The sequence below is a fragment of the Sapajus apella genome, unplaced genomic scaffold (assembly GCF_009761245.1).
Source record: "Sapajus apella isolate SASKATOON/1434 unplaced genomic scaffold, GSC_monkey_1.0 scaffold62, whole genome shotgun sequence".
In the NCBI taxonomy this organism is placed as follows: domain Eukaryota; kingdom Metazoa; phylum Chordata; class Mammalia; order Primates; family Cebidae; genus Sapajus; species Sapajus apella.
Window position 1 is genome coordinate 7,909,686 of NW_022437002.1, and position 24,202 is coordinate 7,933,887.

Genomic DNA, 24,202 nt, shown 5'->3' on the forward strand with positions numbered 1-24,202 from the left:
ACAAGCTGAATTTACTGTTTAATAAGTAATTAGTTCGTACAGGACAGAGATTTTAGATACTCACACTCATGTTCTCTTAATTTCTCTTCCCCTGTTGTCTAGAGCTGGAGTCCCAAGTGACCTGAAGATATATGTGTACTTTATTCTACACAAACTGGTGATAAATATTACCTGTAATGTAAATCCTGTTTCTCCAACGATTAATGTGTTCCTTTTGAAAAAGTTTTAGCCCCAGTATTTGTCATACTTTTATATGTGGAATTCTGCAACTAAAGAAGGAATAGTAATGCTAAGTTATAGAATACAAATGCAGAATCACTGGGCTGTATATTGTTTAGTATATACTGGCCAGATACTGAATGAGAAACTACTGCTTACTGCTTCATTGTCTCGTCCAATGCTACTCAAAAAGTGTGGTCACGGGATAAGCATTATCTGAGCTTGTTTAAAATCCAGATTTCAGGTTCCACCTGTACTGACTGAGTCAGAATCTTTTAATTAATTAATTTATTTCTCTGCTTTGTCCATGTTGACAGAATCTGTCTTTTAACAAGATCCTAAGGGTATGTACATTAACATTGGAGAAGCACTATACTAGACTACCCTCTTACTTTTTCTTTTTTTTTTTTTTTGGGACAGAGTCTTGCTGTGTTGCCCAGACTGGAGTGCAGTGGCACTATCTCAGCTCACTGTAACTTCCGCCTTCCAGGTTCAAGCAATTCTCACGCCTCAGCCTCCAGTAGCTGGGATTACAAACATGCACAACCACACCCGAATAAGTTTTTTGTATTTTTAGTAGAGATAGGGTTTCCCCACTTGGCCATGCTGGTCTTGAACTCCTGGCCTCAGGTGATCCTCCCAAAGTGCTGGATTATTGGCATGAGCTACTGCGCCTGGCCTACCCTCTTACTTTGATCCAACAGCAGAAATCAGATAACCCGAACCAATGCTCAAGTCTTCTGGTGAGCTTCTAGGATTTCGGAACTAACCTGAGAGAATTGGGCTGAAGGGAAAAGAGATCCCCAAAATCAAGAACTCTGACTTGATTAATAGCCACTGATGCACATGAAGGCAACATGTTCTCTGAGGTATAAACAGAGGTCTTTAGGGACAATCTTAGCTAAGTAGATAGTAGCTGATATTTACTGTTAAGCAGAGATTTGTTAGTGAATTAACATTATTTCTATTTAAACAATAGTTTCCAAGATGTATAATTTATGTAATGACTTAGATCTTGATTTCTGTTGTTGTTTATTTAACATATATTTATTGAGCTCCTACTATGTGTCATATATTCTTAGGTGCTAGGAACGTGGAGTTTAACAAGACAGGCAAGGTCCCAGCTGTCAAGAAGCTTGCATTCTAGAAGGGGGAGATAGACAATAAATTGATAAACACATAAGATAGTTTCAGACGGTAAGTACGATAAGAATAATAAAATAGGCTAAGGAGATAGAAGTAAGGGAGGAAGAGGGTAGAGAGCTACTTTCGTTGTTATCAGGGAAGCCCTCTTTTAGGAGATATTTGAGCTAAGTCCCAAATTATGACATAAAATCAATCTTGTAACAACTGAGAGAAGAGCCTTCCAGGCAGGAGGAAGTACAAAGGTTCTAAAGCAGAAGAGAATTTAGATCTTTTTGAGGGATAGACAGAAGGCTATGCTGGTTAGAATGTATTGTGTGAGGGGAAAAGTAGTAGGAGATGATTCTGTAGAGGGTTAAATCATATAGCCTGTTGAAACCACGTGGCATTTTATTATTGTTTTTTGAAATAGCTTTATCCAGATTGGCTGTGATGGCTTATACCTGTAATCCCAGCACTTTGGGAGGTCAAGGTGGCAGGATCACTTGACTGCAGGTGTGGTGTGCACCTACTTGGGAAGCCTAGGTGGAAGCATTGCTTGAACCCAGTGAGTTGTGATTGTGCCACTGGATTCCAGTCTGGGCAACAGAGGGAGACTCTGTCTCAAAAAAAAATTTACAAACAGCTTTATCAAGATATGATTCACATATCGTAAAATTCACCATTTAAAAATGATTAGGTAGTTTTTGTATATTCACAGAATTGTGCAACAACCATCACCACTATCTGATTCCAGAACATATCGTCACCCCCAAAAGAAAGCCTATATTCATTAGCAGTTACTCACCATTCCTTCTCTCAACAGCCTGGAGTAACCACTAATCTACTTTCTGTCTCTGGATATGCCTGTTTTGGATATATCATATATGTGAAATCATACAATATGGGTCCTTTTATGACTGGTTTCTATCATTTAGTGTAATGTTTTCAAGGTTCATCCTCGTTCCATCATATGGATATGTCATATTTTGTTAATCCATTTATCAATTAATGGACATTTGGATTATTTCTACTTTTTGGGTATCATGAATAACACTGCCGTGAACACTGATGTACACATTTTTGTGTGAACATACGTTTATTTGTCTGGAGTATACACCTAAGAGTGACGTAATATATAACAATGTTTAACATCTTGATGAGCTGCCTGGTTGTTTCCCTATCAGCAATGAATGAGAGTTCTAATTTCTGGCCAGGTAGGATTTTATTCTAGTTATAATATGAATCCATTGGAAAATTTTAAGTATAGACAGTAAGGATTACTGTTCTAGTTTCTAGTTGAATCTTCACAACTAGAAACTAGTAGTGCCTCCAGTCCACCTCTCTGTCTTCCTTGAATAGTTATGTAGGTCAGTGAGTATCCACAAGAATCATTTGTTCATGTTCAAATCACAGTTCATTCCTTCTTCCGTTGTCTCTTTTTCAAATTGTGGTAAAATATACATAATATAAAATTTACCATTTTAACTATTTTGAAGTATATAGTTCTGTGACATTAAATACAGTTACCTTGTTGTACAGCCATGACCATGATCCATCTCCTCCCTCCTTTTAACCCCTGGCAACCACCATTCTACTTTCTGTCTCTATGAATTTGACCATTGTAGGTACCTCAAATAAGTGGAATCATAGTGTTTGTCCTGTTTTGACTGGCATATTTCACTTACCACAATGTCTTCCTCCATGTTGTAGCATGTTAGAATTCCGTTCTTTTTTAAAGCTAAATAATAGTCTGTTGTGTGTCTATATCGCATTTTGTTTATTAATTCATCTATCCATGAATACTTGGGTTGCTGCTTCTTCTTTTTTTTTGTTTGGTTATTGTGAATAATGCTGCTGTGAACAGAGATGTACAAATATCTGTTGAAGTTCCTGTTTTCACTTTTTTTGAGTACATACCCACAAGCAAAATTGCTAGTCTATATGGTAATTCTGTGGTTAATTTTTTTGAGAAATTGCCATACCATTTTATATTTCCATTAGCAGTGTATAAGTGTTCTAATTTCACCACATCCCTGTTGGGCGCAGTGGCGCACGCCTGTAATCTCAGCACTTTGGGAAGTCGAGACGGGCAGATCACAAGGGCAAGAGATAGAGAGCACCCTAGCCAACATGGTGAAACTCATTTCTACTAAAATCACAAAAATTAGCTGGGGGGGTGATGCATGTCTGTAGTCACAGCTACTCGGAAGGCTGAGGCAGGAGAATCACTTGAACCCAGGAGGCGGAGGTAGCAGTGAGCCAAGATCGCACCACTACACTCTAGCCTGGTGACAGAGCGAGACTCCGTCTCAAAAAAAAAAAAAAAAAAAAAGGCAGTCTCACAAATTTCAATAATTTTGGATTTTCGTTAGGTGAATTGACTATTTTGTTTATTCTCTGGAAAATGCAGTTTGAAGGCAGGTGACCTTGGCCTGGTTTTCTCTCCCGTTGTTGAGCATGAACTCTAGGAATTAGGACAAGAACCAGTACGTAAAGAATGTTGGCCCTGTGGAAGCAAGTTCCACGTTTCATCTCATCTAAATCCTTACAATAACCTCTTGAGACAGCTAGTGTATTATTTTTCTCATATTTGAGATTAAAGAAGAATATTCTCAGAGTGGTTAAGAGTTTTGCTCAAGGTAACATCATCTAGAATTTGTAAAGCTGGATTTCAAACAGAAGTATTTCCGACCTACTGGCTTCCTCAGTTCTACTAGAAGCCTTTCTGTTCACAGCATCCTGAATATAGTATATTGAGGAGTGGAAGTCTTATATGTCACTAGACAGCTTCATATGATCTCCATTGTTTTCTGTTGGGCCCAGAACAGATGAACCAAATGGCAGGATGTCCCTCCCACCAGCAGAGGACACTGTTCGCCAATAGAGACAGTGATATCTGTGATCTGGGGGTTCAGGGGTTTAGAGCCAACCCTAGTCCTGGTGGGTTGCAGGATGGAGCAGCTGCCTGCCTGCCACCATTGGAGAGCTGCCTTAGAAATCTAATTTGTGTATACTGAGTTTTTCAGTATTCGGAAAAGCTCTATATATGGTCCTTTGGTAAATAATAGTTTGTGCTACAATTTATTGTTTACTGTGTTCCAGAACTATACTCAGTCCTTTAAGTGCTTTATTTAATCTTGAGACAATTCTATGAGATTCTTACTATTCTCCTCATTTAAAATATGAAGGTCGGGTGCAGTGGCTGTAATCCCAGCACTTTGGGAGGCCAAGGTGGGCGGATCACCTGAGGTCAGGAGTTCAAGACCAGCCTGGCCAACATGACAAAACCCTATCTCTACTAAAAGTACAAAATTAGCCAGGCATGGTGGCACATGCCTGTAATCCCAGCTACTTGAGAGGCTGAGGCAGGAGAATCACTTGAACCTGGGAGGTGGAGTTTGCAGTGAGCTGAGATCATGCCATTGCACTCTAGCCTGAGCAAGAAGTGCAAAACCCCGTCCCCCCCAAAAAAAATTAGCCAGGCGTGGTGGCAGGTGTCTGTAATCCAGCTATTGGGAGGCTGAGGCACAAGAATTGCTTGAACCCAGGAGGTGGAGGTCTCAGAGCTGAGATTGCACCACTGTACTCCAGCCTGGGTGACAGAGCAAGACTCTGTCTCAAAAAAATAAATAAATAAAATATGAGATCTGAGCCCTGGCTCTGGATCACAAGCTTTTAATCACATAGTGGCTGAATTGTCTTTTTTTTTTTTTTTTTTTGAGACAGAGTCTCACGGTGTCACCCAGGCTTGGGTGCAGTGGTGTGAGCTGGGCTTACAGCAACCTCCACCTGCTGGGTTCAAGCAATTCTCATGCCTCAGCCTCCCAAGTAGCTGGGATTACAGGTGCACGCCACCATGCTCAGCTAATTTTTGTATTTTTAGTAGAGACTGGGTTGGCCAGGCTGATCTTGAACTCCTGACCTCAAGGGATCCGCCCACCTTAGCCTCCTAAAGTGCTGGGATTACAGGCATGAGCCACCACACCCAGCTTGAATTGCTTTTTATATTACGCATGAATATTTTCTAATTTAACTATCAAATGAAACTCAAGAGGAGAATACATGCATGCACAAGGGATTTTGCAGTTCCCTTCTGCAAAAAGATAGCCAAAGTATCTTTCCTTACTGTGGGGCTCTGGGTACAGGGCGGACTGTACTCAAGCCAGAGCTACCTGTCCTTCTCTTTTCCTCAGGTCTGTAACATTGTGGCTGGGCAGCGCTGTATTAAAAAGCTGACTGACAACCAGACCTCGACCATGATAAAGGCCACAGCTAGATCCGCTCCAGACAGACAGGAGGAGATCAGTCGCCTGGTCAGTGGGCCTACTCATTTGCTCAGTCATTGGGGCTGTTGGTAGCATAAATGTTTTAATGCCCCAGCAGGACCTTCCTTTAGGAGAACCCAAGTCTAGGTTTGTTGCCTAGGACTCTATAAGGCTGCTCTTGCTTCTTGACCCTATAGCTACTTTGCTTTCTATGCCTTTCTATCTCCTGAATTACTTTCCTGTGTTATTCCCTCTCACTTCCTCATCTTCTACTTTCCACCTCTTTTTAGGACTATTCTTTGCCAACCCCACCTTCTCTTTAGCGTTCTTTCCTTGGGACCCAGAGGGTGAGCAGTGTTGCCAAGCCCCTATTCTCCTGAGATTGCTCTTTTTTGTCCTGCAGATGAAGAATGCCAGCTACAACTTAGATCCCTACATCCAGGAATTTGGGATCAAAGTGAAGGATGACATGACGGAGGTGACGGGGCGAGTGCTGCCGGCGCCCATCTTGCAGTACGGCGGCCGGGTGAGCAGGGTCAGGGCCAGACAACATCTTGGGGAATATGGGGGTGGTTGGGTTGTATAGCCAGGGGCTTTTGCTCCCCTACCCACCTGACTCTACTGAGGCTCACCTGGACGCCCCCCTCTGCCTATCCCTAGAACCGGGCCATTGCCACACCCAATCAGGGTGTCTGGGACATGCGGGGGAAACAGTTCTACAATGGGATTGAGATCAAAGTCTGGGCCATCGCCTGCTTCGCACCCCAAAAACAGTGTCGAGAAGAGGTGCTCAAGTAAGGAGGGTATGGTGTAGGGGGTGGAGGGATGGGAAGGACCCTGGAGCTGCCTGCCTTCCTATAGTCCACAGGGGCTGATAATGATCAGTAGTGTGTTCTTTCTGTCTTGACTCTGCCTGCATTGTGCTTTCTGGCTCAAACTTTGACCAATTCCTTTTCTATCCATCTGTGGTCAGGGGAAATTAATGAGGAGCCATATCTATGTCAGAGATGATGATTTTAGGGCATGAATCTCCTAACAGAATTATTTTATTGTTATAATTATTATTGGTAATAAATAGTAGTAGTGATGACTGTAATGTTTATGCCACTATTGTACTTAAGTACCTAACTGATATCCTCTCATGTCATCTTTACAGTGAGTAGGTGGCGATATGTCCATTTTCAGGAGATGAGGCTCAAAAGAGGTTAAGTAACTTGTCCAGAGTTTGCTTAACATCATCAGGAAAGTGTCAGAGTTGGAAGCAAATCAGATCTGAGCTTCAAAACTTGTATACCTGATTGGAAACAAAATAGAGCAGCTTGTTCAGCTGGTTGTCAGGGCCTCTGCGCCACCTAGCTGAGGGGCTGGGAGTAGATGGCACCAGTGAGGAAAGCATTATAACCAAATGGTTTAAGGAAACCACAGAGTAATGACTTGAGAAGTCAACAACCCCTCCCCTGGAGTCTTTTTTTTTTTAAGTTTTGCTGAGATAGGTTTAAAATGCTACAAAACTCACAGTTAGTTGTTTTCTACATACAGCATACTGTTAGCTGGTTCCTGCCATCTTTTGAAGTGGTTGCTTCTCATACTCTCTGGATCTGGAGTGGGGTCAGTACACTCTAGGGATGAGGAAGAGTTGATGGAGCTGAACATTTTGGCTAGTGACAAGAGTAATGGGGAAGTATGCCATGATGAATTCAGCTTGCCTTAGAGTCATAATGAGAATTTGTTTTTGGCTGGGGTGCGGTGGTGTGTGCCTGTAGTCCTGGCTACTCAGGAGGCTGAGGCGGGATCTCGCCTTAGCCCAGGAGTTGAGTGGGCAATACAGATCCTACCTCTTTTTTTTTAAAAAAAAAAAAAAAAAAAAAAAAAACCTCTAGGCCAGGCGAAGTGGCTTACTCCTATAATCCCAGCACTTTGGGAGACTGAGGCAGGTGGATCACAAGATCAGGAGTTTGAGACCAGCCTGGCCAATATGGTGAAACCCCGTCTCTACTAAAAATACAAAAATTAGCCAGGCGTAGTGGTGCACACCTGTAGTCCCAGCTACTCAGAAGGCTGAGGCAGGAGAATCGCTTGAACCCCGGAGACGGAGGTTGCAGTGAGCCAAGATCGCACCACTGCACTCCAGCCTGGGCCACAGAGCAAGACTCCATCTCAAAAAAAAAAAAAAAAGTTCTAGCACCTTCTGATGGATATGTGGACTGTGGGCCCTGCCCTTGCTCTTCTTCCCTTACCCCTCACAGATACACAAACACCATCATAATCGTAGCTTCTTGTAAATGGGCTCTTGTCTCCTTTCCTGAGTTCTTTAGCCCCCATTTAAGCTAGGCTGCTTGGTAATATTGGAAAGGCTCCCAGTTTTTTGCCCTTGTGCCATAGTCACTTCATTGGTAGTTCTACTCTCTGTGCAATCCTGTCTTTTTCCCATGTCTTTCCCTTTTCCATTTCTTTTGGGATAATCTATTGTTTTGGCCATTTTGGGGGCATGGGCACCAATAAATGCAGAACCTCAAACTTGGAAGAGTTTATCAGGCATTCCCTTCTCCCAGTGACACCTAGTTGGAAGGGGTAGTAAGAATGTGGCTTGTGCCTCTGGGTCAGTAGTAGCCAGTTAAATCTGTGGTTCTGACTGGGCTAAAAGTAAAGATTTCCAGGTCATCTATGGCAGTGGCTGAGATTGTCCAGGGAGAATGTACATGGTAAGCAGAGATTGAAGATATAACTCAGAGAAACTGGAAAGTAAATAGAGCCAAGTAGTGATGGGATCCAGAGCACCAAGAAGGCATCCTTTCCACTGAGAAGGTAGGGTGAAAAACGTGAAGGTGCTGTGGGGTTCAACAAACTAATAGTTGGGGGATGATGGATGAGAGAGTCCTAGATGCAACCCTCAAGTTTTTCTGGCCAAAGAGGCCCTATTACTTTAGCTATGTCATCTTTAGGATAGGATTTTAGGATCTTCTTCATCCATCTCACAGTACTTTGTGACCCCCAGAACTGGACACAGTATTCCAAGTGTAATCTGGTAGTAAAGAGAAGATTGGAAATACCACTTTCCTTGAAGTTGAGACCCAGTATTCCTGAAATCTAATAATATACTGGCTTTTTTGTAGCTAAATTGCAATTGTATGGAAGGCAGAGAAATGGAAAAAATACTATTAATGGTCAAAGCCCTAGCTGTTATTTACATGAAACAGTTGTTAGGTCATGTTTTTTTATTCTAACATTCATTTTTAAATTTTTTTTTTGAGACGGAGTTTCACCCTTGTTGCCCAGGCTGGAATACAATGGCATGATCTCGGCTCACCGCAACCTCTGCCTCCCAGGTTCAGGCGATTCTCCTGCCTCAGCCTCCTGAGTGGCTGGGATTACAGGCATGCATCACCACGCCCAGCTAATTTTTTTGTATTTTTAGTAGAGACAGGGTTTCTCCATGTTGGTCAGCGTGGTCTCGAACTCTTGACCTTAGGTGATCCACCTGCCTCAACCTCCCAAAGTACTGGGATTACAGGCGTGAGCCACAACCTGAAAATTTTTTTTAAGATAATAAATGTAGAGATTAACATGTATCCATCCAGTTTTGTCATATTTACCTTATTCTTTTTTAAATGTAAATATTACAGATAAATTCGATGTTCCTTCATGTCCACCCTAGTCCCATTCCTACCGTCTTCTTTTTTTTTTTTTGAGGCATAGTCTCGCTTTGTCACCCAGGCTGGAGTGCAGTGATGCAATCTCGGCTCACTGCAGCCTCTGCCCCCTGGTTCACACGATTCTCCTGCCTCAGCCTCCTAAGTAGCTGGGATTACAGGCATGTGCATCATACCTGGCTAGGGTTTTTTTTTTGTATTTTTAGTAGAGACAGGGTTTCACCAGGTTGGCCAGGATGGTCTCAAACTCCTGGCCTCAAGTGATCCACCCGCCTTGGCCTCCCAAAGTGCTGAGATTATAGGTGTGAGCCACTTCGTCAGCTCCATTCCTCCCTTCTGATGAAGCCACTATTATGAATTATTGTAACCATCTTATTCAATTTATATATTTTATATACCTATATATAAATGATCTAAAATTTTGCATAACAGCATCAGACTGTATTTACTTTTCGTGTGTGTTTTTACTAAATATGTGAAAAAAATACTTCTCACAAAACTATCGCTATTTATATGCTGTATAATATCTCCTAAACAGTTGCTTCTGTTCTCTTCTTGTACATTATTGTTTTTAAATTTAAATGGAAGACTATCACAAATGAAATTTTCTGCTGCCTATCTCAGTTTTTGAGTATCTTTATGTAGCTTGATATTTTTACTCTATTGCATGTATATCCTCTCTTCCAACTTTGTCTTCCTTTCCAGGGTAAAGCTCTAAAGCCAAAGGAAGGAAGCTTAATAATTGGCTCTTAGGTTTCAAAGAATCAGTTAGGAATGAGGGAACTCATTTTTACTGAGCATACCCTGTGCTCCCATCAGTGTTGGAACCTCACTTGTTTTGAGCAGAAAGGCCTTACATATGGGCATCTGCCTATTTCTTTGGACATATAATGGAGCACAGGAATCAGCTGCTTGAGTGGGGCAAGGTGGGAACCCTGAGAATTCCCATAGGTTTGTTTTCTAGGCTTTCTCATCTCCTTGCTTGTACCATGGAACACTTAGCAAGTGCTCTCTTAACTTAGTCAACTATAAATGTATTTTTTACATTAGCTATTATTGTGTGTCATTCATGTTAGAATCTCAGTGTTAGCTGGGTGCGGTGACTCATGCCTGTAATCGCTCTACTTTGGGAGGCTGAGGTGGGAGTATCACTTGAGTCCAAGAGCTTGAGACCAGCCTGGGCAACACAGTGAGATCCCATGTCTACCAAAAAAAGAAGAAAAGTTAGCTAGGCATGGTGGTATGCCTGTAGTCCTATCTACTCAGGAGGCTGAGATGGGATAATTGCTTTAGCCTAGCAGCTTGAGGCTTGAGTGAGCCCAGATTGTGCCATTGTACTCCATCCTGGATGACAGAGCACCTGTCTCAAGAAAAAAACCCAAAAAGCCAATCTCTCAGTGCCTCTCATAGTGCTAAGCACCTAAGCTGGATGGATTTTTGTTGGAAGAATTCAAGTGAGATTCACTGCCTCCTTTGTGACCGTGCTTGTGCTACAGGAACTTCACAGACCAGCTGCGGAAGATTTCCAAGGATGCGGGGATGCCTATCCAGGGTCAGCCTTGTTTCTGCAAATATGCACAGGGGGCAGACAGCGTGGAGCCTATGTTCCGGCATCTCAAGAACACCTACTCAGGGCTGCAGCTCATTATCGTCATCCTGCCAGGGAAGACGCCAGTGTATGGTACAGTTCTCTTGGGACAGTGATAATGATGATAGGACTCTTCTCAGGGTAGCTCCCTGGGGTCTCCTGGGAAGGACTCAGTCTAGATTCTTGGCTTTGACCAGAGCTGTTCCTTAATGTCAGCGCTCCTCTTATAGGAGAAATACCAGCATATATGAGCCATTGAGTCATCCCAGATCCTAATTACCTGTACACACTCCTTCCCAGCAGCAATTACTGGGGTCCTTTGTGTGCTGGTCTTTTGCCAGGCTAAGCTTGGCCAGGTACAGAGATGGGTTGGTCCAGATTCCTATCCTTAGGAGGGTGTTGTTAATCTGGACATTGTGCAGCACAACCAAGCAGAATATGTGGTGGGTGGTAGTGTCTTGTTGCCTGGTAATTACTTGGAGCTTTTGAGAGGATTGCTGTCTCTCCTCTTTTCCTCTCATTTTTTAGAATAAGAATGACTCTGTAAATTTCTGGCACAGCAGTTTTCTTTTATGCCATTTTCCCTTTCTTATCTCTTCTGCTTCAAAGGAATAAGAGTTTCTCTTGCCTTGCTGAACTCCTCTGTGCTCTTATTCCCAATCCATCCTGCTACCTTTGGGACTTCATAATTTTCAACCCTCAAATATATTCAGATACCCCACCCTAATCCACATTACCACAATCTTGCCATCTCTTTTAGCTTTTGTCTTCATATTTCCTTCATTAAACCTTTTGAGGCCTGGCACAGTGGTTCACACCTGTAATCCTAGCACTTTGGAAGGCCAAGGTAGGAGGATCATTTGTGCCCAGGAATTCGAGGCCAGTCTGGGCAACAAAGCAGGACCTCATCTCTGCAAAAAAAAAAAATAAAGTTAGTGGCCAGGCATGGTAGCTCATGCCTGTAATCCCAGCACTTTGGGAGGCTGAGGCAGGCGGATCACCTGAGGTCAGGAGTTTGAGACCAGCCTGACCAATATGGAGAAACCCCATCTCTACTAAAAATACAAAATTAGCCAGGCATGGTAGTGCATGCCTGTAATCCCAGCCACTTGGGAGGCTGAGGCAGGAGAATTGCTTGAACCTGGGAGGTGAAGGTAACAGTGAGCTGAGATTGCGCTATTGCACTCCAGCCCGGGCAACAAGAGTGAAACTCCATCTCAAATAATAATAATAAAATAATAATAATAATAATAATAAAGTTAGCTAGTCACGTTGTGCACCTGTGGTCTCAGCTACTTGGGAGTCTGAGGCTAGAGGATCTCTTGAGCCCAAGAGGTTGAGGCTGCAGTGAGCTGCTATTGTGCCACTGCACTCCAGCCTGGGTGACGTAGTGAGACCTTGTCTCAAAACAAAACAAAAAAACTTTTTGAATGAGTTCTCTATATTTTCTATGCCCTATACCTCACCAGCCACTTATTCCTTAGCCTCTTTCATCCATCTTGCCTTCTGTCTGCCTTTCTCTTAAATCTCCTCTGCACAGGGTTGCCAATGACTTTTCTTAGTTGTCCTCTTGACTTCTGGATGCTTTCTTCTATCTCTCCTTATTTATTTTTGTCATTACCAGGAATCCATGATGTTCTACAAGTTCCTGTTGTCTGCCTTCTCATTCTGTCTTTACATTTTATTAAAATTCTCATTCATTTTGGTTGCTTCAATCATCACCTATTATTATTATATGTCATTAAAATCTTGATTCAGGCCAGGCGCGGTGGCTCACGCCTATAATCCCAGCACTTTGGGAGGCCGAGGCGGGTGGATCATGCGGTCAAGAGATCGAGACCATCCTGGTCAACATGGTGAAACCCCGTCTCTACTAAAAATACAAAAATTAGCTGGGCATGGTAGTGTGTGCATATAGTCCCAGCTACTCGGGAGGCTGAGACAGGAGAATTGCTTGAACCCAGGAGGCGGAGGTTGTGGCGAGCCAAGATTGCACCATTGCACTCCAGCCTGGGTAACAAGAGTGAAACTCTGTCTCAAAAAAAAAAATATATTGATTCAGCCCTTGAACCCTCTGCAACTTCTTTCTGTCCCTTTGGCCTCTCTCCCTTTCTTCTTCAAGACTTTAGTGATCACGTATTATATATGGAACACTTTGCAAGATCTGGATATATTGGTGAATAAAACAGATACAGTCTCTGCTCTTAGAAATTGTTTTGTTGGACCATCTCTTCAGTAGTTTTTCCTCTCTATAAACCCTTGTTTTTACTGCTACTGTATTTGACATCACAGTTGCTTCAGAGCACCTTTATTCGAACTTTGGAGACAGTTTGTCTTTGCTTCACCTTCGTTGTTTTTCTTCATATTTTTTCTCAAGATGATATGCCCTGCTCTTGAGCCACACTTCTCAGCTGAGTTCTGACCTTCCTTTTGTTGCCCAAGCTGGAGTGCAGTGGTGCAGTCTCAGCTCACCGCAACCTTTCCCTCCTGGATTCAAGTGATTCTCATGCCTCAGCCTTAAAAGTAGCTGGGATTACAGGTGTGCACTACCATGCCTGGCTAGTTTTTGTATTTTTAACAGAGATGTGATTTCGCCATGTTGGCCACGCTGGTCTCAAACTCCTGACCTCAAGTGGTCCACCTGCCTTGGCCTCCCAGAGTGCTGGGATTACAGGCATGAGCCACTATGCCCTACCTCAAGACTTTCTTGAATGGGTTCCAGGTAAGACTTCTTGTGACTGTACTACCAAAAAACCCTTCATTGGTGCCTATTACTGCATAAAGGGTTTTCGCGGACCTGATCTTAGTTTAACGTTTACAACTTTATTTGCGCTGTTCACTTGCCACTCATGCTGGAATGATTGCTGGTTCTCGAATTGTAGAAGATAACTGAGTTTGAATTTAATCCTGGCTATACCGGTCAACTGGCTTGGACACATTACCTAACCTTTCTGAGCATCATGAATTAATTATTTAAAAAGCAGAATCTAGCACAGTGCCTGGCATGTAGCTGACACTCTGAGTACTCATTTCTTGTCTGTGCTTTTCAATCTCTGGTTTTGTTCACGTCATTCGCCTTTGCCTGGATTATTTGCGTCCTCTTCTTGTGCCCCACATTGCCTTTAAAATTCTCTCCATCCTTTAATACCCAATTTAAACACTACTTCTTTTTTATTATTGGCATTCCACCTGGAGAGTGAACTTTTCTTTTTCTGGATACCTCTAGTTTATCAGGCTACTGATCAGTTACTACCTTGCTTGATACTTTGTTGTGGAATGGATCTGATTCTGCTCTGAAATCTTTCCTCTGTGTATGCATACCTAAGGTAGTGCCTTTCAGTGATATGATACTCAGTAATTAACTTATGGAGAGAAGTTGTTTGATCTTCAGTGCTTGTCTTTCTTGGGCCCTTGTATGGATGATAAGGATGCTTTTTAGGAGAACTTCTTTGAGTAAGTATTCATGTTTCTGATTTCCCTCCATTAAAGGGAAAATCCAGTGTTTTGGCTTGGGAATGGTACCGCATGCTTGGGAAAGACAGTACTTAATCAGAATTTTCCCTTTCCTGGGCTCAATTATGTTATACTGCTCTCTAGCCTCAAGTATTTTATAGGGACCTTGAGTTTCTTTCATTTACATGCAGTTCCTTGATTATACCACCCGGACAATCTGACTGCTGCCCTTTTTCTGCTGGCTTAGTTCCTAGACAATGGAGTCATTTGCCTAGGAACTAAGCCAGCAGGAAAGAGCAGTAGTCAGATTCTTCTGAAGACTCTTCACCATCCCTCCTGGGGGGTTGGGTGAAATGGCCTCCTCCTTGTGATGATCAAAGCAAGGTCCCATTGGCATTTGGTTGCCCTGAGAGTATAGAAGGACAGTGTCACATTTGCCCCGTTCTGATCTGGTACTATCCCTATCTTGTCTTTAGTATATTTAATTGCTTCCTCTCCACTAAGTTGATATTATTGGGCTTTCTTAATGTAAACTTTTTATTGACTCAGATAGATAGATAGATAGATAGATATCTTACATGTTCAGCTTGGTGGTATTTCATAAAGTGTCACAACAGCGTAACCAGCACCCAGTTCAAGTAGCAGAACCTTACCCAGTCATTACAACCTCCTACCAATGGTAACCACCGTTCTGGCTTCTAATACCATAGGTTAGTTTTGCCTGTTTTTAAACTTTATATAAATAGAATCATACAGTGTGTAATTTTTGTGTGTGTCTGGCTTCTTTCATGCAACATTAAGTTGTGGTTTGTTATAGTTTTTCCATCAGATTAATATACCGTAATTTCTATTTATCCATTCTATTAATGGATTACTGTATTTGGATTTTTTCTAGTTTTTCACTATTAAAAATAATGTTTCTACAGCTGGGCGTGGTGGCTCATGCCTGTAATCCAAGCACTTTGGAGGCCAAGGCGGGCGGATCACCTGAGGTCGGGAGTTCAAGACCAGCCTGACCAACATGGTGAAACCCTGTCTTAAAAAAATAAAAATAAAAATAATGTTTCGGTGAATACTGTTCAATGTGTCCTTTGAACATATATAACCATTTTTGTTGGAAGTATATCTAGTAGTGGATTTTAAGTATGCCAATTTATACTTTTACCAGCTGTGTACAGGAGTTCTAGATAGTTCATGTCTTTACCAAACTTAGTATTGTCTTTTTCTTTTTTTCTTTTCTTTTTTGAGACAGAGTCTCATTTTGTTGCCCAGGCTGGAGTGCAATGATGCCATCTCAGCTCACTGCAACCTCTGCCTCCTGGGTTCAAGTGATTTTCCTGCCTCAGACTCCTGAGTAGCTGGGAGTACAGGCATGCACCACCACGCTCAGCTAATTTTTGTAGTTTTAGTAGAGACAGGATTTCACCATGTTGGCCAGGCTGGTCTCAAACTCCTGACCTCAGGTGATCTGCCCACCTTGGTCTCCCAAAGTGCTGGGATTATAGGTGTGAGCTACCACGCCTGGCCTTTTTCATCCTAGTCATTCTTGTGGGTTTTTAGTCATATTATTGCATTGTGCATTTAATTTGAGTTCCCTGATGACTAATAAAGTTTAGTATCTTTTTTTTTTTTGGAGATGGAGTCTCGCTCTGTCACCCAGGCTGGAGTGCAGTGGCACTATCTCGGCTCACTGCAGCCTCTGCCTCCTGGGTTCAAGCAGTTCTTGTGCCTCAGCCTCCTGAGTAGCTGGGACTCCAGGCGCATGCCACTATGCCTGGCTAATTTTTTGTATTTTAGTAGAGATGGGGTTTCACCACATAGCCCAGGCTTGTCTCGAACTCCTGAGCTCAGGCAATCCATCCACCTCAGCCTCCCAAAGTGCTAGGATTATAGGTGTGAACCACTGCACCCGGCCTGGTATCTTTTTCTATGTGTATTACACCTACCTTTTCTGCTCTGTAAATTGCCTTTTTGCTTGCTTAATGCTGACTTTTGTTGAATAGAACCTATAAATTTTAATGTAGCCAATTTATTAATATTTTACCTAGTAGTTCTATGTCCTGTTTAAGAATCCCAGGGTCATGAAGGTATTATTTTAAGTTTTTTGAATGATTAAAAGAAAAAAACTTTCATATTTAGAACTAATCTATCTCTAAATGGAGCAAAAGTTGTTGCTTTTCTTTTCTGTGGTGGTAGTGCAGAGCTTAGACTCTTAGCTTTCTACCCACACCTAGATTCAACAAATGTACCCAAGGTAAAAGCAACTGTAGAAGATAGTTCACCTCTGAGATTTTTTTTTCTCCCTCTCTGGAATTTTACCCCCTTAAAAAGATGATTTTTGTATTTTATCTGGTTTTTCTGAATGTTGTCTGGAGAACTGGCTTGCCACTATTCCATCTCTCTTGGAAGTAGACATGATCTTTTTAAACATGCTCAAATCTCTTCCACTGAAAGCATACCAAATTCTTCGTCAGTCCTGCATTTTCTTTCTGGGACCTTAAATCACCAAACAATTTTTGCCTCCATACGCTAAATTTTTTTTTAACCTTAATATCACTAATTCCAGAGGACCTTTCTGGTCCTAATTTTACTTCATCTCTTTGACACATTTCATTTTGTTGACTACCTGCTTTTTCTTGAAACATTCTCTTTCTTCCCTTGGCATTCGTGATACAACACTATCTTGGTCTTCTTTCTAGCTTTCTGGATTATTTGTACTTTGCTGATCATCTTGTTCTGCCAATATTGGGAGTTCCTCAAGATTCAGATCTAGGTTGTTTTCTCTTTTTACTGTTTTATCTTCCTTGGTGATCTCAAGAGCATCCCTTCAATTACTATCTGTACCTAAATATCACACAAATTTGCATCTCCATTTCAGACCGCACTCCATTTCAAACCACAAGACCCATTTGCTTAGTTGATATCCTTACTGAGATGACAAAAAAACTACTTCAGACTCAAAATGTCTCACAAATAATTTATGGCCTATTTTTATTTATTTATTTTTCCTAGACGGAGTCTTGCTCTGTATCTATTTTTACTTATTTATTTATCCAAGACAGAGTCTTGCTCTGTCACCCAGGCTAGAGTGCAGTGTTGTGATCTCGGCTCACTGCAGCCTCTGTCTCTCAGGTTCAGGCAACTCTCCTGCCTCAGCCTCCCGAGTAGCTGAGATTACAGATGTGCACCATCATGCCTGGCTAATTTTTGTATTTTTAGTGGAGACAGGGTTTCACCATGTTGACCAGGCTGGTCTCGAACTCCTGACCTCGTGATCCACCGGCCTTGGCCTCCCAAAGTGCTGGGATTACAGGTGTGAGCCACTGTGCCTGGCCAGCCGATTTTTATTGCAAAAGCTGGAAACTTAAAACTTATCCTTAAAATTTCTCTTTTCCCTTACTCACACATGTAGTGTATAATTTGAGTCTCTTAAATATCTGTGGAATCCATTAGTTTCTCTTCATCTCAACAACTCACCTGTCTTCTTAATCTCAGTTACCCTTATCTCTGGTAGGTCAGCCTAATGACCACATTCTTTCTCTTTCAACATGCTCCGCTTGCTCTTCTTTTTAGCTGCTATGGCCTTTCCATTTCTCAAACACAGCTATCTTCTAGCAGGGTGCATTTTTGCGTATTGTTCCCTCTACTTGGAATGCTCTCTCTCAAACTCCCTGTCTCCTCTATGTCCTTTGCTGTCCTTAGATTTCATTTTAATCATTACCTACTCAAGAATCCTTTCCTAACTAGATTTTTACTTCCTATTTTATGTTGTCATTGTTCCATGAAGTTTTCTGTTGTAGCATTTATCAGTGTTGTAATTTTCACGATTTTTAAAATTAGTTCTATTTAGTAAGCACTATGAGAGTAGGGACCTTATGTGTTTCCTGTCAACGTGTTCCCTACTACCTCGTATACTGCCTGGCATCTAGTAGGCATTCAGTAAATATTTGTTGACTGCACTAATCATTTCTCTCCCCACCCCTAGCTGAGGTGAAACGTGTTGGAGATACGCTCTTGGGAATGGCTACCCAGTGTGTGCAGGTGAAGAACGTGGTCAAGACCTCACCTCAGACTCTGTCCAACCTCTGCCTCAAGATCAATGTCAAACTTGGTGGCATTAACAACATCCTAGTCCCACACCAGCGGTATGAACTCTGTTGTCCACTTTGCCCTTGTCAAGGTACCATCCTGGGGATTGATGAAGAGACAGGACCCTGGCCAGGCAGAGTAAATCAGACACAAGTGGGAGAAGAACAGAGTGGGTATTGGATGGTGCCAGCCAGAGAAGACCCAACTCCTCACCATTTTGTTTTCTCTTCCTTGCTCAGCTCTGCCGTTTTTCAACAGCCAGTGATATTCCTGGGAGCAGATGTTACACATCCCCCAGCAGGGGATGGGAAAAAGCCTTCTATCACAGCAGTGAGTGACATTATCTAGTTGCCTTATAAGGTTCTCCTCTTCATTCTGAGTCCTCAAAACTGCCCATGATTTCCTTCCCTCAGCTCTGGTTCTTGACCCTTCATAAGACCTTCTCCATTTAGCTCGCTATTGCCCTTACCCACTCCCTTGATACCTTCGTAAAGGCAGCTCTGTATGGTGTCTTTTTTCAGGGAGAGCATTGAGAGGGTAGCCAGAGACTTGGCTCATTCTGCATCACTCTTGCTTTGCATTTTGAATTTCCCTCTTTCTCCATGCCTGCTTTTGCAATGTAGGGGAGGGACTATATCTTCTCTGAAATCCCTTTAAAGAGAGTTACTTAGTTGCTGGGAAATATCCTTTCCTCTGCCCACCCTCACCCCGATCTGTGTAGTAGATTAGCTGTTTCTCCTATCTCTCTCCTGACTTTTGTACTCCTTGTCTCTTAGGGGCTTCCAAATTGCTAGGGATCAGACCTTCCTTCCCACTTATATTTCCTTAACTCTCACATTTCTGTAGGCACACTGGTCTTAACCTCAGTAAGTACTGGGAAACCCTATAATATTCTTATCTTTGTTTTCCTTGTGGCCATCCCTCCTAGGCTTTGGTCACCGTCCCCTTTGTAAATGGCGTTACTTCCATCAACCACAAGAACACTCTTACTATGGTCATGATTCCTGGATAGATTAGCATTTGAATGGGAAAAAGGATAAACTTGGGACTGGATAAGGTCATTGTTTGATCTAGTAGTGCTAAACCTTCACATGCTCCTCTGCAAAGGGAAGGGAAATCAATTTATCAAGTACCTACTGTGGGCTAGGTCCTGTGTAAGGCACGTAATATGTACCACAGTAGCACTGCAAGCAGGTGTTCTTATCGCCATCTGAGAAGAGGGAAAAGATCAGATAGATTGAGTAACTTCTGCTTGTATGATAGAATAGAGGTTGAAACCAGGGCTCATTGAATCCCAAGCCCTACTCATTCAGTTGCAGTTTTCTTGCTAAGAACCCTTTCCGCAAACCCATAGCCTGATAGTGAGGGTGAAGGTTCTAGGGGCTAATCCTTTCTCTCTGTCAGGTGGTAGGCAGTATGGATGCCCACCCCAGCCGATACTGTGCTACTGTGCGGGTGCAGCGACCACGGCAAGAGATTATTGAAGACTTGTCCTACATGGTGCGTGAGCTCCTCATCCAATTCTACAAGTCCACCCGCTTCAAGCCTACCCGCATCATCTTCTACCGGGATGGGGTCCCCGAAGGCCAGCTACCCCAGGTAGGGCCCACAGTAGGTGGAGAAAACCTTCACGTCAAGGTCAGAAAGCTAGGTGCTATGACCTTTTCTAAGCTATTGGCACTGAGAGGTGTGTCACTTTTTAGGGAGCTTTGCTAAATGGGGTAGACTTGGGGGCAAGGATCGCAACTGCGGGGTGGAGTACACAAGCATCTACAGATTTTTCTTCTCATAATAGAAGACCCTCAGTGCCTATTTAAGTAGTTGGTTCATGTTGGAGACTGATTTTTTAGACCAGTGATTCTCAAGTGCTAGCGTACATCAAGATCGCCTGGAGGGCTCGTTAAAACAGTTTTAAGGGCTCTACCCATAGAGTTTCTGATTCAGTGAGTCTTGGATGTGGGCCACAGATTTACAATTCTGACAAGTTCCTAGGCGACGCTGATAGTCTGGAGACTACATTTGAGGACTAATGCTGTTGACCTTCCTTCGTAATATTCCTCCTATTCATTCTCACTGCCAGCCTTCATATATTTTTTTTACTTCTATCCTGAACTAGTATCCTTGACTACCATTTAATAGTATTATAATTACTGTTCCAGTGAACTTATGTGCCATGAACTGTGCTAAGCACTTCACATATATATATATATTTTCTAAATCTAAGTGAGTGGAAACATATTCTGTTTAATGCTGTACAATAACCCTATGGAATAATAGTTTGTTTCCATTTAACAGGTGATCAAACAGGCTTGGAAATGTTAAATGATCCTTTAATGTCATCAAAGCTAATTAGGAGTGGAACTGGGATTCAGATACATTGGTCTGATTCCAAAGTTTATGTTCTTAACTGTTATGCCTAATTTCATTTTTTATTTTTATTTTTTGAGGCAAAGTCTTGCTCTGTCACCCAGGCTGGAGTGCAGTGTGATGTGATCTTGGCTCACTGCATCCTCTACCTCCCAGGCTCAAGCGATTCTCTTTCCTCAGCCTCCTGAGTAGCTGGGACTACAGGTGTGAGCCACCACACCTAGCTAATTTTTGTATTTTTAGTAGAGACGGGGTTTCACCGTGTTGCCCAGGCTGTTCTCAAAATCCTGACCTCAAATGATCCACCCGCCTTGGCCTCCCATAGTGCTGGGATTACAGGGGTGGGCCACCATGCCTGGACATTGTGCGCAATTTCTAATCCAGTATTTTCTAAAACGTCAGACACATTTATCATATCACATACCTGTTCACAAGTGTCTAGGGGCTTCATATAGCTTTGGGTTAAAATTCAAACTGCTTAGCAAAGCAATCAGTAGTTATTAAGCCCAGCTAGGTTTTCTATACTTTTACCTAACTGTCTATCTTAGTCTTTATAACAGCTTTGTGAAGCAGGTCTTAGTAACATTAATAGACGTGGAGAAAATGAGACTTAGAGGGGTTGAATAACTTGCTCAATGTAATACAAGTAGATAAAGCTTGGATTTAAATCTAATTCTAATTGATTCCAAAGTCTGTCCTTCTCTACCATACAGTTTTGACTCTCTATATCTGACATCCACAGTCACAGGCAACTATTGCCTATGATTGTTTACTTCTGGCTTTTCCCTTAGCTAGTCCATTTTCTTATAATACTGCTGCTTTGTAGGACTGAATTCATCTACTCCCTCTGCACCCATTCTGGAACTATATGTCTGTTCTTCTCTGGTGGTCACAACCTGTCTGTTCTTGGAGCCCAAAGGGGAATTCTCATTAGCCGTTTGATCCTGAGTGAAACTAACTTTGGGCATTGTGATTTTAGTGATTTATTTATGAACCTTGGTTCTGTGTCTTGATATTAGGTCTCTTGATACACAGGAACCAGATGAGTGTTGTCTTCTGATGCCAAGCTTCCTGGCCCTTTTTTTTTTTTTTTTTGTTTTTTTGGAGACGGAGTCTTGCTCCATCACCCAGGCTAGGGTGCAGTGGTGCAATCTTGGCTCACTGCAAGCTCTACCTCCTGGGTTCAGACAGTTCCCTGCCTTAGCCTCCTGAGTAGCTGGGATTACAGACACCTGCCACCACGCCTGGCTAATTTTTGTATATTTTTTTAGTAGAGACAGGGTTTCACCCTCTTGGCCAGGCTGGTCTTGAACTCCAGACCTCATGATCCACTCGCCTCGGCCTCCCAAAGTGCTGGAATTACAGGCATGAGCCATCTCGCCTGGCCTGGCCAAGGTTTTATAGGAACATATTAAGTGAACTGAGTATAAGGCTGCTTTTGACAGGAAGGGCCTATCATCTCTAATTGTTGAGCCTCAGCTTATAAAGGGAGACTGAGCCAAAAGCTGTATTACAAGTGGCAACTCCTTAGTTCAGAAGGATATGTGAACTCAAGAGAAACTGTGTTTCTTTGTCTCCCTCCCATTTTGTGCCTAGATACTCCACTATGAGCTACTGGCCATTCGTGATGCCTGCATCAAACTGGAAAAGGACTATCAGCCTGGGATCACTTATATTGTGGTGCAGAAACGCCATCACACCCGCCTTTTTTGTGCTGACAAGAATGAGCGAGTGAGTGAGGGACTGAGGCCTCCCATACCCTCCTTCTGTCTCCCTTACCTTGATAGAGAAGAAGCCCTTGAGATAAAGGCTGGGGATTAAGTCCTTGTCCTATCTATCCTCCCTGGCCCCTTCCTTCCTCCTAGCTTTTGTGGTCGTTCCTTTACCACTGCCTTCCCTAGTGTCCCCCTCCCCCCTCCTTCCCTTATACTTCCTTTCCCTCCTCCTAGCTCCCTGGCCTAGACCCCATATATAGACCAGCTCCCAGAGAAGGGAAAGGGAACCACCATTTATTGAACTCCTCCTATGTGCCAGATACTGTACAAGGCGTCTTCCTCACAGCAACCCTGTGAGGTAGGTATTATTATTATCTCCAATTTAACCTCAGAAAGGTTAAATGACTTGCTAAGATCACACAGCTGATAGGATTTGAACACAGGTCTGTGTGACTTTAGAAGCATATTATTTTAAGATTGAGTACCCTCTAGGAACAGCAACTTTGGCTTTGCTCTTGGGATTTTGGTGAAGTCGAGTAGAATTGAGCCAGGGTCCTGCTTAGAGCCAGGCAGGTCTTGGGATCTTGGTTGTGTTTGTCTCTATACAGATTGGGAAGAGTGGTAACATTCCAGCTGGGACCACAGTGGACACCAACATCACCCACCCATTTGAGTTTGACTTCTATCTGTGCAGCCACGCAGGCATCCAGGTAGCTGGGCTATATCCAGGGGTTCCAGTGAGTCAAAGATGAGTTGTCTGTTCTCATTACTTCTAGAATAATATATCAGCCATCACTGAATGACATTCAAATTTGGATTGCTCTTCTTTTTGTTTGTTTGTCTTGTTTTGTTTTGTTTTGAGACAGAGTCTCACTCTGTCCCCCAGGCTGGAGTGCAGTGGCACAATCTCAGCTCACTGCAACCTCCACCTTCTGGGTTTAAGCAGTCCCCCACCTTCCCGGTTCAGCCTTTCAAGTAGCTGGGATTACAAGCATGCACCACCATGCCCAGCTAATTTTTGTGTTTTTAGTAGAGACAGGGTTTCACCATTTTGGTCTCACTGGTCTTGAACTCTTGATCTCAAGTGATCGACCTGCCTCAGCCTCCCAAAGTGCTGGGATTACAGGTGTGAGCCACTGTACCCAGCCAGGATTGCTCTTTTAATTAGCCCTGAGTACACTTGTAAGTTGCCTATAAGAAGAGTGCTTTATGACATTGGTAATTTTATGTCTGCCTGTTCATGGGTGAATCATCTACCTAGCCATATTTTTAATAGTGATCCTGTTCCCCTATTATCAGCCATCTCCTCTGCCCAGCCTGGGACCCCTCACCTTCCTGTCTTCCCAGGGCACCAGCCGACCATCCCATTACTATGTCCTTTGGGATGACAACCGTTTCACAGCGGATGAGCTTCAGATCCTGACGTACCAGCTGTGCCACACTTATGTACGATGCACACGCTCTGTCTCTATCCCAGCACCTGCCTACTATGCCCGCCTGGTGGCTTTCCGGGCACGATACCACCTGGTGGACAAGGAGCATGACAGGTAAGGCCTGGGATCAGGTTGGCCTCCTTTTTGCTTCAGGCTGTTGTACCAGATCTTGACTTTCCTTGAGTAGAAGGAAATGAGTGCTATGCAATTTCGTGTCATTGGGCTCATCTGGCCAATCCTGGGTTGGGGTTTTCTCTTAAGTTGGTATGGGAATTGGCCTCCCAGGGCTGGGTGAGGG

General features: G+C 42.9%; 1 protein-coding gene across 5 annotated transcripts in view; it reads left to right on the forward strand.

The window, feature by feature from the left end:
* LOC116529275 (protein argonaute-1) overlaps positions 1-24,202 on the forward strand; it is a 41,331-nt gene that overhangs the window by 12,289 nt on the left and 4,840 nt on the right. For 3 of the 5 annotated variants that reach the window (XM_032246923.1, XM_032246926.1, XM_032246928.1), the window contains 10 exons: positions 5,538-5,657; positions 6,013-6,144; positions 6,270-6,403; positions 10,756-10,940; positions 18,286-18,445; positions 18,629-18,719; positions 19,794-19,988; positions 22,353-22,487; positions 23,080-23,181; positions 23,819-24,018. In XM_032246923.1, coding sequence (XP_032102814.1) covers positions 5,538-5,657; positions 6,013-6,144; positions 6,270-6,403; positions 10,756-10,940; positions 18,286-18,445; positions 18,629-18,719; positions 19,794-19,988; positions 22,353-22,487; positions 23,080-23,181; positions 23,819-24,018 — 1,454 coding nt within the window. Of the gene's footprint in view, positions 1-5,537; positions 5,658-6,012; positions 6,145-6,269; positions 6,404-10,755; positions 10,941-18,285; positions 18,446-18,628; positions 18,720-19,793; positions 19,989-22,352; positions 22,488-22,705; positions 22,844-23,079; positions 23,182-23,818; positions 24,019-24,202 lie in introns of those variants that run through there. The other 2 variants (XM_032246925.1, XM_032246927.1) reach the window with 2 other exon arrangements.